Source organism: Thamnophis sirtalis, unplaced genomic scaffold, assembly GCF_051295495.1.
Source record: "Thamnophis sirtalis isolate CommonGarterSnake01/CBP01778 unplaced genomic scaffold, rThaSir2_p1.2 scaffold_2, whole genome shotgun sequence".
Taxonomy (NCBI): Eukaryota; Metazoa; Chordata; class Lepidosauria; order Squamata; family Natricidae; genus Thamnophis; species Thamnophis sirtalis.
Genome location: NW_028261382.1, coordinates 7,462,884 through 7,479,010, shown reverse-complemented (window position 1 = coordinate 7,479,010; position 16,127 = coordinate 7,462,884). Strand labels below are relative to the sequence as shown.

Here is a 16,127-nt window from a genome sequence, read left to right as displayed (position 1 = left end):
CCCCGCGGCTGCGTTGGGAAGTTCATTGCGATGGTCATGATGAAGGCCATCCTGGTGACCCTCTTGAGAAGGTGCTGCATCCGTACTCTGAAAGGCCAAGGTCTTAACCACATTCCCAAAAACAATGACTTGTCTCTGCATCCCAACGAAAGCCAGCCGCTCCTGGAAATGATCTTCACCCCAAGGAAATCCCTGGGCAAGAACGATCAGGATAAATAAAACCCCATCCAAGCTCAGGTTGCCAAGATGATCTCAGACCTATTTGGATTGGTTGGATGACCCTCATCAAATTCAAAACTCTCACCCCACCCAAGGTGCATCGATCCACTCTCCCGATGAAACATTTCTTGATTAAACCCAACAGTTTTGCTCATTCAAGTGGCCCATTGGTAGAATTCAGGTTCAACACAGCAGGTAATATTTGCACTCTTGTTAGGAATCATTGCGTTGAGGAGGACCCATAAACACCTTTAGAACTGATTCTGCACACACGGAATTGTGACGTAGAGATTTCATTTTGGAAGAAGCCAGATTTCTGCAGGTCTACGGGGATGAATTGGGCCATGCAGTAGCAGTGGTTCATAGCTGCTGTTGCTATTCTTCCATGCCTGTGTTCATTAGGAAGTAGAAGTGGAATAGAATGATACAACTTGTTCAGAGCAACAGACCCCGATTGCAGTCTCAAGAAGAGGCAGTATCTCCATTCTCCATCAAGTCCTCCTGAGTCACTGTGTGGTACAACAAAGCAGAAGAAGCAGAACTTGTTATCTTTCTGTCTTCTGATCATCAATGGAGCCTACATAAGTTTCAAGCATAAATCCCCTTCTTTTTCGCTTTTTAAGTTCAATCGCACAACCATTCGACAGAAATGGGACCATGAATAAGAGCTGGCATCTCTTCTAGCTAGTCTTCTCCAGCCTCCCGTCTCTCGCTCTATCACTTTTAGCTGTTCCATCTTACTACCCAACAAAAAAAATGCAGATAGACACAAACTAAAACAGAGGTCTTCAAACTTGGTAACTTTAAGACTTGTGGACTTCAACTCCCAGAATTCTGGCTGGAGAATTCTGGGAGTTGAAGTCCGCAAGTCTTAAAGTTGCCAAGTTTGAAGACCTCTGCTCTAGAACAAAAGCCCAGGATATCCTCTGTAGTTACCAAGCTGCCATTTTGCATCACCCCACCACTGAGTTGAGCATGACGTGTGAATAACTCTCACCCACCCGAAATGCATCGATCTGCTGCCTTTTTGTGAGTGTTTAGTGGTTTGCTAATTCAAATGGCCAACTGGTGGAACTCGGGGCACAATGCAAAGGATAGTATTTGTACTGTTGTTAAACCAAATCGTGCTCAAGAGGACCCATAAACACCTTGAGAATTTAGACCACAATTGAGCGAACTTTGGTTACGCTGACCCCGAGGAAGCATCAAATGCAAACGTCGGAAATGAGTCATTCCGCATCGGTTGTCTTTGATCTAGCAAGCTTATAAAATTGCATTATGCGAATGGACGAAGCATTTGCATCCATGATGTCTTCAGCAACGGTTCATCTTCATCACGCCTGGTTGAGACTTGGGAGCCATGGATGTGCTGGACTTCCATTCTGAAAATCCCCCAGACATGATAGTCACAGCTGTGGATTCTGGGACTTGGTCCACCCCACACATCTGGAAAGAACCCAACCGTGGGACCATTGCATGATTAGATGATCTCCATAATTCTTCCCCATTAAGGTGATTTGAGAAATCCTTGACAAGCCACACATCTCATTAACATCATGGTCACCAGAAATAAACAATGACAGTCACAAGAATGCAAACAAATAATAATTAGGTGCCTGTGTTAAATCAAGTCCTCTCTAGCCAACCACTCTCGTCCATGTCGTTTGGCTGCAGCATTTGACACTCCAATTTTGAGGTCCCAAATGCAGTGTCCTCCAATAGTTCTCAGAATGTCTATCCAAGGACAGACGCTGGTTCTTTGCACTACTACGCTACTGCAAGGGTGAGGAAACGCCAGGTTTCCAGGTGCATCTCAACCACTTGTTCCTAGCAACTTTGCTCTGCATGACTGTTGGTGAGGAACTACAACCCCAAGCTACAATCCAGGAAAAATCCAGAAGGCTGCAAAATTCCCCATCTGCAACCCACAGCCAGTCAAGGAGCCTAAACATGTTTTAAAAGTTGAGGTAGGTAAGGAAGATTAATATTAGCTTAAACTGGAAAACGGGTCTCAGGTCAACTGAAGAAAAGAAAAAGCAATATGGATGTCATAATGGAGAGAGTCACAAACTCATCATTCAAGGCTTGACTCCTTACTCCCAACCTGGGTTTTAATAGAGGAGAATATCTGTAGCTCAGGGTTGAACTGTGGGGTCCTTGGTACTCTCTGAGCTTGATGGCTTTCTTGCAGATGTTTCATTACCTAACTAAGTAACCTGTTCTGACCCCCCTCGTCCCACACCAATACACTCCGAGCCAAAGATAAGTTACAGCATTTAATTAACAGACAGACAGGTCCTTGGCAGAAAACTGGCATAGACAAGCTTGGGCAGCAATCCAGCACAGACAAGCCGTGGCAGCAATCCAGCCTGCCAAGCTCACAATAATGTCCTCCGACATTAGTTCCTGCGTTGACTTCTGCAAAAGGGGCGTGTGCACAAGCAGTCCTCTGGAGAGAAGCCTAATGACCACCAGCTGAGTGCAATTACCTGCTGTAACTGCGCAATTGTTCCTGATGCCTATTAGCTCTTCGGTGCCGGGCATCCAGGAACAACTCACTGCTGGCGTCCGGATCACTCTCCCTTGTCTCCTCCCCACTGGGAGCTCAGGCTCCAGGGCTCAGGCGCCTCCTGGTGGCCAACCAGCCTCTCTGCACCCTACTTGGAGTCGGAACCCTGTCCAGGGTCCTCCACATCCTCCAAAGCTGACTCATAGGGCCCCTCGCTGTCGGAGTCTGGTGGCAGCTCCAACGGCTCCTGCTGGGCCACAACAGTAACCTACTCAATCATCTTCTTTTAACAACCCTTGCGGGTTGGAGTCTGGGCAACTGAATGGAGCTAATAGAGTGTTTACTGGCCGGATGCCTTTCCCATCCCCAGGGCAGAGTTTTGTTTCTCATTGTGCCCAGAGAGAGAAATATCTGCCTCTATCTAGGATCAAACTCACAGCCTCCTGATTGTGAGGCGAGACCTCCACCTCTAGGCCACCACGCCACTCAAGTAACCTCATCAATTGCGTTTCCTACCTAGGTAATGAAACACCTGCAACCAAGCTCAGGGAGCACCAAGGACCCTACCACTCGAGTTTTGCTTTCTACCTGTCGCATCTACCCGCCTTCTCTTCATCTTCTCTGGCCACGTATCGGTACTCAGTTGCCTCTTCTTCCACCAAAAAGCTCTGTCATCCAAGGGCAGATCAGGGGTAAAAAAAAGGACTGCGCGTCGTGATTAGCAGACTGCCTCGCTCCCCGGAGGAGCCATACAATCAGGGGTTTCCTACCACCTTCACTACCACTTCCTCTTTCCCTTGCAATCATGACCTACTCCATGTGAAAATTGGACCGGGCGACGTTCCCTGTGAAACACAAATGCAAACCTGTAGGGCTCCATATATATTCCAAGCAACTGTTGCTAAGGTCATCTGGGACTCCATCTGAGGAGCAATTTCATATGCTCGTCAATCATCTCCATGCACCTACATCCGTCTATTTCCCCCCCCCCTGTTGTTATTTTGCATGACTTATTTGAGCATGATCCTTGCCTGTGAATAGCTTCCAAGTTTCCAAACGATCAAATCTTGGGTATGTCTGGAAGAGAACAGGGCCAGTAGACGGGCACCTGAGGAAGAAATCTTGAACACGTGCTAAAAAACGACAGCGTTCCATCTGTTGACAGTCCTTCACTGGTCCTTTCAGATGAGCTTGTCTCCAATGAACATGTGCTTCCTTGACGATCGGTCCATTTCTGGGCACCACTGAAATGTGCCCCCCACTCGCACCTCATGGCTCAGGACTAGGTTTATCCAGAATGCTGTATTGCCCCGAACGAGCACCATGGATTGAAGACCTCCAGAAGAAGCTGTTTTTTTTCTTCCTTTCCAGCATCAGAACTTCGAAACAACTTGAGGTCTCATCCTTTTGTGGGGAAGTCCTTGTTAAGCTTCATCTTGGACAACCCAGATCTGAAGCTTTTCCTCCAGACTTTTCGACCCATGAAACGACTAGTTAAGCTTATTGTAAATACCCAGTCATGTGTTCAATGAGTTGTTGTGGTGGTGTTGTTTTTTTAACTGCCTGATCTGTCTTACCAAGTAGTCTAACGGTTTGGATACTTCTGATTGTGGTTTTGTACTTTGTATTTTAGCGGTGGCTCAGGGGCTAAGAGGCTGAGCATGCCGATCAGAAAGGTCGGCAGTTCGGCGGTTCAAATCCCTAACGCCCCGAAACGGAGTGAGCTCCCGTTCCTTCTCCCAGCTTCTGCCAACCTAGCAGTTCGAAAGCACGTAAAAAATGCAAGTAGAAAAATAGGAACCACCTTTGGTGGGAAGGGAACAGCGTTCCGTGCGCCTTCGGCGTTTAGTCGTGAGAGCCACATGACCACGGAGACGTCTTCGGACAGCGCTGGCTTTTCGGCTTTGAAACGGAGATGAGCACTGCCCCCTAGAGTCGGGAACGACTAGCACTTATGTGCAAGGGGAACTTTAACCTTTACTTATTACTTTGTATTTTATTGCTGTCTGCCTCCTAGGGCACGTGCTGTTATGTGGCAACCCAGGGGCACATGTTTATCTTTGAAAAAGCAATGTAGATAAACTCGTTAATAAATAAATAGGTAAAAGGAAACATGCTTGCTTCTGTAGCCTTATCAATATTGCAAAGAGCTAAAACGAAAATATTTGGATTGCTTACCTGTTGCTCCACTGCAAAACCTCTGCTTAAAACAGAGGGTGTACATCTACCAGCAGAGGGCACTGGGGACATCCATTTGGGAGAATGCCAACACCCAAAAGAAATGTTGGACTAAGGGAATATGCAGAAGAGATTTCCTGGTATACAGATGGCAGTGGCAAATTGACCACCTTGAGGCTGGAGATTATTGTTTCCAAGAACAGAAGATCTGGTGAATATAATCTGACCACCAAAGAAGACCACATTCCACTTAGACAGACAGGTATCTCTATCTGCGGCCTATTACCCTCATCCATCCCACCTATCCTCAAACACATGGCATAAATGCCCTCAGCTGAAGACCGCAAGATGGCTGTGGTCTGGTTATGGTCCCATCAGATTGAGAATGGCACACATGAATCCTGAAGTCCCTTATTCCAATTGTTCGATGTAACTTCCTAACAGTGAGGACAATTAACTAGTGGAACAGTTTGCCTCCAGAAATCATGGGAGATACCCAGTGGTGGGTTTCAAAAATTGTTCGAATCTACTCTGTGGGTGTGGCCTCCTTTGTGGGAGTGGCTTGCTACCCATGTGACCGGATGGGAGTGGCTTGCCGCCCATGTGACCGGATATGAAGATACCGACGACACTTGTCAGAACCACCTTGAATTACCTCACACACAGCACTGGCATGCATAAGAATAGGATGTAAACTTGTTTTTGAAAAGGCATCTTTGGTTTGCGTTAAAACAACTTCAACACACGCCATGTTCTGATTTCACCACAAACGCAGTAGTCATCCTTACCTTTCACAGAGGCACTGAGTTTTATAAATAGGAGCATGATAGTGTAGAATAATCATATCCAAGGACCAGTGGTGGGTTTCAAAAATTTTTGGACCCTCTTCTGTAGGTGTGGCCTGCTTTCCGGGTCCACTGGTGGAACCTCTTCTAACCGGTTTGGTAGATTTGACGAACCGGTTCTACCAAATAGGTGCGAACTGGTAGGAACCCACCTCTGGTTAAAGTCAATAACAACCCAGAATCCCAAAACCTGAGGAATCCTATGCCCACAAGAGCTTGGCTTGTAGGCATATATTATATTATATAGTATTTGATCACACACCCGTCCTAAGGTTAAAAGGTTTGTACCATATTCTATTTCTCATGTGTCTAAATCCAATGTTTCCCGATGAAGATTCCCGATGAAGATTTTGTACAAAAAAATGGTCCCCATTTGTTTTTATTGATTATTTATTAAGTAATTTATTTACTAGCTACCCCACAAGGCAATTCTGAGTGGCTTCTTCCTTAAAAAGATAAGGAATTGACCAAGAATTGCAATACATTCTGGATCTCTTATAAAAGCTCGTGAAATATGCCGGAGAATATATCCTATCCTCGTTTAACGACCCCATAATCCCTTGCGGGGTGGAACCTGGGCAACTGATTGGAGCTGAGTGTTTACTGTCCGGATGCCCTTCCTGTCGCCAATGCGGAGTTTTTTTTTGCAGCAGATATATTTCTATATAGCGTTGGTTTTAAAAAAAAATCTCACTTGGAAATACCGTCCGGCAAATTTGGAAAGGTTCAGGCTTCAGCACACCATACTAAGTGAGTTTAACAGTTTATTTCTGTTTCCACCATTTCGACAGGGGATAAAAATGCAAGAAGATTTTCCCAACCAGCGCCACCGAGGCTGTTTTGCAACCCGAATCGGCAGATCGTAGGTTTCCAAGAACACGTAGGGGGAAAAAAATGTAACCCTTGGAAAGGTTAAGGACTGAACTTGGAGTTGCCAATGGCAACCCCTCCTTTTAATTTTTACACATACGCCCAATAATGCAGCTTGCATTGTGTGCCAGGTGGCTGATGTCAAGATTCACAGTGTGTTGTGGTGGGGAGTTAATTATATTACAGAATAACGGTTTTTTTGGCAACTTTCTGGGCCATGCTGTATGATCTTACGCTCAATGTAGGGCATCGAAACAAATGAAAGAAGATTATCGAGAGAATCCCAAGAGTTCTCTACCTAAATTCATATACGTACATAGTTCTCTAACTAAATTCATACACGTACATGTCTAGGAAATCAAATGCCTTTTCTCTTCTCTTTCTCTCCACAGCTTTCCTTAATTTCCCCCCCCCCCGCCAGATTAGAATGAGCTCTATGCCATGCTGACCTCTTAACAGAAATGAGAGAGAGAGAGAGAGAGGGAGGGAGGGAGGGAGGGCGGGAGGGAGGGAGAGAGAGAGAGAGAGAGAGAGAGAGAGAGAGAGAGAGAGAGAGAGAGAGAGAAAGAAAGAGAAAGAGAAAGAGAAAGAGAGAGAGGGAGAGAGGGAGGGAGGGAGGGAGGGAGGGAGAGAGAGAGAGAGAGAGAGAGAGAGAGAGAGAGAGAGAGAGAGAGAGAGGAGAGAGAGAGAGAGAGAGAGACAGGAACCCAATACGGCCTTATGCCTAAGTATATTTCCCCATATAGTGTAGCTGTATTACTTTTATCCTTCTCATGTATCCATTATCTTCTTTTACTGGGGTCATTATTATCATTATTATTACTTTCCTGTTATTAATATTATTGCTTTGTTGTTGTAAATCAAGAGCGTATGCAACTGAGACAAATTCCTTGTGTATCTAATCACACTTGGCCAGTAAGGCTCTTCTCTTCTCTTCTCTTCCCTTCTCTTCTCTTCTCTTCCCTTCCCTTCCCTTCCCTTCCCTTCTCTTCTCTTCTCTTCCCTTCTATTCTCTTCTCTTCCCTTCTCTTCTCTTCTCTTCCCTTCCCTTCCCTTCCCTTCCCTTCTCTTCCCTTCCCTTCTCTTCTCTTCTCTTCCCTTCCCTCCTCTCCAATCATATCCTAATTCTAATTCTAATTCTAATTCTAGTTCTACCCTACTCTACTCTATTCTACTCTATTCTATTCTACTCCACTTCACTCCACTCCACTCTCCACTCCAATCCAATCTAATCCAATCTAATCCAATCTAATCCAATCTAATCCAATCCAATCCATTTTCTAATCTATCCTACCTTACCCTATGCTATCCTATCCCATCCCATCCCATCCCATCCTATCCTATCCTATCCTATCCTAATTCTATTAAATCAATTCTATTCTATTAATTGTATCCTATCCTACCATATCCTATCCTATCCTATTTTCTTTTCTATTCTGTTCCATTCTATTCTATTATCCTATCCTATCCTATCTTATCTTATTCAATTCTAATTACATTAAATAAATTCTATCCTATCCTATCCAATCCAATTCTAATTCTATTAAATCAATTCTATTCTAATTCTACTAATTCTATCCTATTTTTTATTCCTCTATCCTATCCAATGTTCCCTCTAATTTTTTTTCAGTGTGAGCGGAAAAGTATAGTGTTTGAGCGGTACATTTTCATGCCTGAGCACCTGAATTTTTTTCACAGATGTCACCTAAGACAACAACGAAATCAGTGTTATTTGAAACTCAAAGTTATGTTTATTCAAGGGACCCGCTTAATTAAAGTGTTCTATAATATCAGTATGACTTATAATACTGCAAGTCTGCAATATTAAAATACTTGTATAGGGGATCCCCGGGATCCCCCGAAGAGATCAAATCACAACCAGTATGCCACCTTCTTGGTATATTGTTTTTATTTTCATTGAGTTTTTAAAAATGAGCATTATTTCATCCTTTTTTTCTTTACTTTTGATTGGTATCTGCAATTTGTGTTAATTCTGTTCATACATATAATATAAATGAAAAAGAAGGAGGGAGAAAGGCAGGAAGAAAAAGGGAAGGAGGGAGAAAGGAAAAGAGGAAGAGAGGAAAGGAAGAGAGGAAGAAAAGAATGCCATGAGAAAGAGGGTGTCAGAAAGAGACAGGGAAAGAATCAGAGATGGGGAAACAAAATCAAGGAGGAAGGAAAGAAGAAGGAAGGATTTTCTTGGCTTCACTTCCAGCCACTTCTAAGTTATGCCCCCCAAGAGAAAAAAAAAATGTTTCCTATTCCTTCTCTCCCATCACGTCAATGATAAGTTGAGCACTCTTCTTCCTTGCCCATCAAAACAAGGAACAGGACCGAGCAATGGATAGTCAACGCAGTAATGGAAGTATATTGTCCCATGCCCCCTTTGGAGCTCAAAGACATGTGTTCCTTGCTCCGCCTTCTCCAGGTGACATCAGTCAGCCTAGCTGTGCCAGAGGTGGGTTCCTACCAGTTCGCACCTATTTGGTAGAACCGGTTCGTCAAATCTACCGAACCGGTTAGAAGAGGTTCCACCAGTGGACCCGGAAAGCAGGCCACACCTATAGGAGAGGTTCCAAATTTTTTTGAAACCCACCACTGGTCCTTGGATATGATTATTCTACACTATCATGCTCCTATTTATAAAACTCAGTGCCTGTGTGAAAGGTAAGGATGACTACTGCGTTTGTGGTGCAATCAGAACATTGCGTGTGTTGAAGTTGTTTTAACGCAAACCAAAGATGCCTTTTAAAAAACAAGTTTACATCCTATTCTTATGCATGCCAATGCTGTGGGTGAGGTAATTTAAGGTGGTTCTGACAAGTGTCGTCGGCATCTTCATATCCGGTCACATGGGCGGCAAGCCACTCCCATCCGGTCACATGGGTGGCAAGCCACTCCCACAAAGGAGGCCACGCCCACAGAGTAGGTTCAAACAATTTTTGAAACCCACCACTGAGCTGCGCATACCTGGATGATTGCCTACAATCTGACAGCCCTGTTGCAGCCTGGACTTTGCAAAGACAGTTCACTGTTATATTTCAAGGTGTGGGCTTTGCATTTATAAAAGAAGCGAGCGTCAGCTGTCGATCAGTCTTCTAACTGAACTTAAAACTGACAAGGGGAGGGAAGACGGTGTGACATTAGCTTCTCTTTTTATGGTGTTAGCTTCTCCTCCCCGCCTTAATACTGGATACGTTTGCATTCATGTGCTCCTGCCTAGCATTCCCATTCTGCTGCATGTCTTCACTTGAATTTGAACTTTGCTTCGGACATCTGTTCCTGTACTAATGAATCGGAATTGCTGTGATGTTATTAATATCATTGTTATCATCATCTTTGTGGTATCATCATCGTCATCCATGCTTTCAGCTCTGTAGCATAAATTAATTCCAGGACAGATGGATGGGGAGATGGATGGCTAGAGATAGATAGATAGATAGATAGATAGATAGATGGATGGATGGATGGATGGATGGATGGATGGATGGATGGATGGATGGATATAGATAGATATGAGAGAGAGGAGGGAGGGAGGGAGAGAGGGAGAGAGGGAGAGAGAGAGAGATGTATAGATGGCCATAGATAGGATAGGTAGATAGGTACGTAGGTAGATGGATGGATGGATGGATGGATGGATGGATGGATGGATGGATAGATATAGATAGATGAGAGGAGGAGAGAGGCGGGAGAGGGAGATGGATAGATGGCTATAGATAGGATAGGTGGGTAGGTACGTAGATGGATGGATGGATGGATGGATGGATGGATGGATGGATGGATGGATGGACGGACGGATAGATAGATAGATGAGAGAGAGGGGGAGAGAGATGGATAGATTGCTATAGATAGGATAGGTAGATAGGTACGTAGGTGGATGGATGGATGGATGGATGGATGGATGGATGGATGGATGGATGGACGGACAGATATAGATAGATGAGAGAGAGGGAGAGAGAGGGTGAGAGAGGGAGAGAGAGAGATGGATAGATGGCTATAGATAGAATAGGTAGGTAGGTATGTAGGTAGATGGATGGATGAATGAATGGACGGATAGATATAAATAGATATATGAGAGTGAGAGATGGATAGATGGCTATAGATAGGTAGACAGAAAGACAGACAGACAGACAGACAGATATAGATAGATGTGTGAGAGAGAGATGGATAGATGGATATAGATAAGATAGACAGATAGACAGAGAGGTAGACAGACAGAAAGACAGATGTGGGTGGATGGATGGATGGAACTGATATCCTCCAATGTTCAGATTCAATATCTGTTCCACAATCTACAATGCTATTTTTGTTGAGTTCTTTTTGATGGGAGGATCGGAACAATCCAAACTTCGATTGTCTATAACTTCCAGGACAAACATGGGTGTTTTATGGCCGCACCCAGCCCTTTAGCTGTCCCTGTCCAGCCCACGTGGATTGCTTTTATTTTTAAAGCAATTGCTTTTTTTTTTTTTCCAATTTGATGTATGTCCGTGGGCCCCTTTACCGCTCTATCGATTTGGCCAAACGACAGAAAGCAAAGATATTTCTCAGTAGAATGAAATAGTAGTTTTAATGAGACGATAAGATAGAAATAAATGGACCCCTGCCTTTTTAAGAGATGGGACACACGCAAACACACACATACACACAAACACAAGACCACAGGTATCAAGGCACATCCAGGGATATAATATCTAGCTGCTACATTTAAGAAACATATGCCTTCTCCATAATCATCCTTTTTGAGATGGAGATGTGTCGTAGACAAGATCCATTGCCTAAAATCCTGGACCGCAAGTTTCAATGTAATTGTATTTCCTTTAATTGGAAGACTATAAAAGTAGACATAACTCGATTTCTTGACATCACATGTTTTTCAGACTGCACATCCAGCAGCATTATGTCAAGGATGATGGCACTTTATTTATGAGAAAGTTAGCTGCCTGGTTGCATTTTTAGAAAGTCGATCATCCTAAATGTCGGCCATTTCTGGCAAATAATAATTTGAACGAGGCTGGGAAACGCTCTGATTAAAAGCAAAACTATATTCATTTCTTATCTGTGTCCCCAGGTTGCCTAGCTGGATTTTAGCTCACCTAGGCTCTTGAATGGCAGTGCCCATCCAGCTATGGCTAAACTCTAAGTAACTAAGCAGGATCAGACATGGTTAATACTTCCATATGGATCACCAGTTGCAATGGATGGCTGTGAAAGTTGGACCATAAGGAAGGCTGAGCACCAAAGAATGGAGGCCTTTGAACTCTGGTATTGGAGAAGACTCCTGAGAGTCCCTTGGACTGCAAGGCCATCCAACCGGTCAGCCCTAGAGGAGATCAACCCTGACTGCTCTTTAGAAATCCAGATCCTGAAGATGAAACTCAAGAACTTTGGCCCCCTAATGAGAAGGAAGGATTCATTGGAGAAAAGCCTAATGCTGGGAACGATTGAGGGCAAAAGAAGAAAAGGACAATAGAGAATAAGGTGGCTGGATGGAGTCACCGAAGCAGTAGGCGTGAGCTTAAATGGACTCCAGAGGATGGTAGAGGACAGGAAGGCCTGGAGGAACGTTGTCCATGGGGTCGCGATGGGTCAGATATGACTTCGCAACTAACAACATAATCTTGGAATAGGTAGCATCCTGATCAATTTAATTAGCCAAGAAAGAGTTGAATAAGAATGAGTTAACCCTCATCACTCAAAGATCTACCAGCTAAAAAGTAATTGGACAGTTACAAAGGATATTGTAGGAGATGTCCCAAGATTGCTTTTTTTTAAAATTCGTTTTGATCATCACCTACATTTCCTTGGAGGTCTTAGGGACTTCTTCTTCTTCTGAAATGAATAAATGTCAATAAAATGAAATGAATGAAATGAAATGAAGAACATCATGGCTTCTTCATCATCATGGTTTCATCATCATCATGGCGTCAAAATCCAAATCATCTCTACACATTGCAAATATTTACTGAACATTAGCTAATGTTTTTTTTCCTATTAAAATGTTTTTGTTTTCCATTTTTCATTTTCATACAGTCACATATATACTGTGCATAACCGGGGCCATGCAACATTAAACAATAATCACAGCAGTTCCTCTTGTCAACAATACCCCCAGAAATATAAATAAAATAAAACTCAAACTCAAATAGAAACCCAATATACCTCTTCCGCTCTCCATACACCTCTTTCTTCCGTCCCCCTCCAACTTACTATCTTCCCTCCATCATTCCCCTCTACCCTACTTCCCCTCCCTCTCTACCACTCCTCTCTCCCAGTCCACTCCCTCCCTTCCTTCTCACCCTCCCTCCCATCCTCTCTCCTGCCCACTCTACCCCTCTTCCTTCTATCCCACTCCTCCTCCCCTTGGTGTATTTCTACTATATGTCAATGTACTCAACTTGTCAATGTTGATGTAGACCAAAACATGTCCAGAATCCTGTCTGTCATCTCATCTTCTGTGTCCTGAGAATAAATCCCCGTGGAACAAAGTAAGTCCGAAATAGCTATCCATAAAGAGTGCTGGAAATAACCTTGAAAGCTCATTGAAAGAGGAGATGTCCACCCATCTTCAAAGCTAATATCTCTGGTCCGGAGATGAAACTGCCAGAAGAAAAATCTCCATCCAGGCCAGGCCGGCATCTTATTTCAAAAGGTTTTTATTTTCCATTTTTTCATTTTCATCCACTCACATATATACTGTGCATAGCCAGAGTTATAGTTGTTTATAGTTTATAGTTTATTGGAATTTGTAGGCCGCCCTTTTCCCTGAGGGGACTCAGGGCGGCTCACATAAACTAGGAAGGGGGGGGATACAGACAACAAAATAGAGACAAATACTAAAATGGTAAGCAACATACATTCATCATTCGGGAGGGGTCACTATCCTTATCCCCAGGCCTGGCGGGCGAGCCAGTTCTTCAAGGCTGTGCGGAAGGCTTGGACGGTGGAGAGGGTGCGGATCTCTACAGGGAGCTCGTTCCAAAGGGCCGGGGCTACTGCTGAGAAGGCCCTCCTCCTTGTAGTTGCCAGCCGACACTGGCTGGCCGATGGAATACGGAGGAGGCCTAACCTATGAGATCTTATTGGTCGCAGGGATGTAATTGGCAGAAGGCGGTCTCTCAAGTATCCAGATCCACTGCCATGAAGGGCTTTATGGGTGATTAATAGCACCTTGAAGCGCATCCGGAGATCGACAGGTAGCCAGCGCAGCTCGCGGAGGATAGGTGTTATGCGGGTGAATCGAGGAGCACCCGCAATCACTCGCGCGGCTGCGTTCTGCACTAGCTGAAGTCGCCGGATGCTCTTCAAGGGCAGCCCCATGTAGAGCACATTGCAGTATTCCAGCCTAGAGATCACTAGGGCCCGAGTGACTGTTGTGAGAGCCTCCCGATTCAGGAAGGGTCGCAACTGGCGCACCAGGCGAACCTGGGCGAATGCCCCCCTGGTCACAGCCGTTAGGTGGTGGTCAAATGACAGCTGCGGATCCAGGAGGACTCCCAAGTTGCGAACCCTCTCTGAGGGGTATAGAATTTGACCCCCCAGCCTGAGTGATGGTATATTAGCCAAATCTTTGGGAGGAAAACACAACAGCCACTCGGTCTTTTCCGGGTTGAGCACAAGCTTGTTAACCCTCATCCAGTCCATAACGGCCTCAAGACCCCGGCTCACCACATCCACCGCTTCATTGAGTTGGCACGGGGCGGACAGATACAATTGAGTATCGTCCGCATATTGATGGTATCTGATCCCGTGCCTGCGGATGATCTCTCCCAGCGGTTTCATGTAGATGTTGAATAGTAGGGGGGATAAGACCGACCCCTGAGGCACCCCATAATTTAGGGGCCTAGGGGACGATCTCTGCCCCCCCACTAACACCGACTGCGACCTGTCCGAGAGGTAGGAGGAGAACCACCGTAACACGGTGCCTCCCACTCCCACCTCCCGCAGTCGTCGCAGAAGGATACCATGGTCGACGGTATCGAAAGCCGCTGAGAGGTCAAGGAGGACCAGGATGGAGGGATGTCCTTCATCTCTGGCTCTCCAAAGATCATCCATCAATGCGACCAAAGCGGTTTCTGTGCTGTAGCCGGGTCTGAAGCCTGACTGGAAGGGGTCTAGGTAGTTTGCTTCCTCCAAGGACCGTTGGAGCTGAAAGGCCACCACCTTCTCAACAACCTTTCCCAGAAAGGGAAGGTTGGAGACAGGGCGATAACTATTAAGGACAGCCGGATCCAAGGATGGTTTCTTCAGGAGGGGTCTCACCACCGCCGCTTTCAGTGCGGCGGGGAAGTTCCCCTCCCGAAGGGAGGCGGTCACAACCGCCTGGATCCAGCCTCGTGTCACCTCACTGCAGTCCCTGACCAGCCATGAGGGACACGGATCCAAAGCACAGGTGGAGGTACTTACAGCTCTCATGGCCTTGTCCACATCCCCGGGGGTAACATCCTGAAACTCAACCCAGAGCTGTTCTACTTGGTCCCCCAGTGTCTCGGCTGGAACTGCAGGAATGGAGTCCAAGTCCGACCGAAACCGAGCAATTTTGTCCGCTAGAAATTGGGCATATTCTTCGGCTCTGCCCTGCAAGGGTTCCCCCGCCTCCCTTTTGTTCAGTAGGGAGCGGGTTACCCTAAACAGGGCGGCCGGACGGGACTCAGCGGATGCAACCAGGGTGGCTATGTGTGATCTTTTTGCTGCCCTGAGTGCCCTGGTGTATTCCCTGGTGCAGGTGGTTACCATTGCTCGGTTCGATTCGGACTTGTCGGACCTCCAACGGTGCTCTAGGCATCTCCTCCGGCGCTTCATCTCCCGGAGCTCCTCGGTAAACCAAGGGGGTCTCCGGGATCCGCTGTCTCGGAGGGGCCGCAGTGGCGCAATCCGGTCGAGGGCCTCCGACGCTGCCGAGTGCCACGCAGCAGTCAGAGTCTCCACCGGACTGTGGGCGAGAGTGTCAGGAATGACCCCAAGCTCTGTCTGGAACCTTAACGGCTCAATAAGACGCCTGGGGCGGAACCACCTGGTCGGTTCCTCCTCCCTACAGTGGGGGTTTGGCCTCCGGAAGTCGAGCCTCAGTAGGCAGTGGTCTGACCACGACAGGGGTATGATGTCGCTCCCCCTCAGACCAAGATCACAAATCCACTGCTCCGAGAGAAATACGAGGTCAAGCATGTGTCCCGCTGAATGGGTTGGGCCTCGAATTACTTGGGTCAAGCCCATGGCTGTCATGGAAGCCATGAACTCCTGCGCCCCGTCAGAGCTTTCACCGAGCGACGGCAAATTGAAGTCCCCCAGGACCATCAGCCTAGGGAACTCAATTGCCAGCTCGGCTACCGACTCGAGGAGCGAGGGGAGGGCTGCTGCAACGCTGTTGGGAGGCAGGTACGTTAGCAGCAGACCCACTTGACCCTTGAGGTCCAACTTTAACAGCAAAGACTCACACCCGACAATCTCCGGAGCAGGGACCCTACGAGGAACTAACGACTCCCGGATAACGGCGGCCACACCTC

General features: G+C 46.1%; 1 protein-coding gene across 1 annotated transcript in view; it reads left to right on the top strand.

Annotated features, from left to right (window-relative positions):
* Positions 1-954, top strand: part of CYP19A1 (cytochrome P450 family 19 subfamily A member 1) — a 24,184-nt gene extending 23,230 nt beyond the window's left edge. The window contains exon 10 of the mRNA XM_087703631.1: positions 1-954. This exon is cut by the window's left edge and continues 36 nt beyond it. Coding sequence (XP_087559757.1) covers positions 1-219 — 219 coding nt within the window. The 3' untranslated portion in view covers positions 220-954.
* Positions 955-16,127: the final 15,173 nt, after the last annotated feature.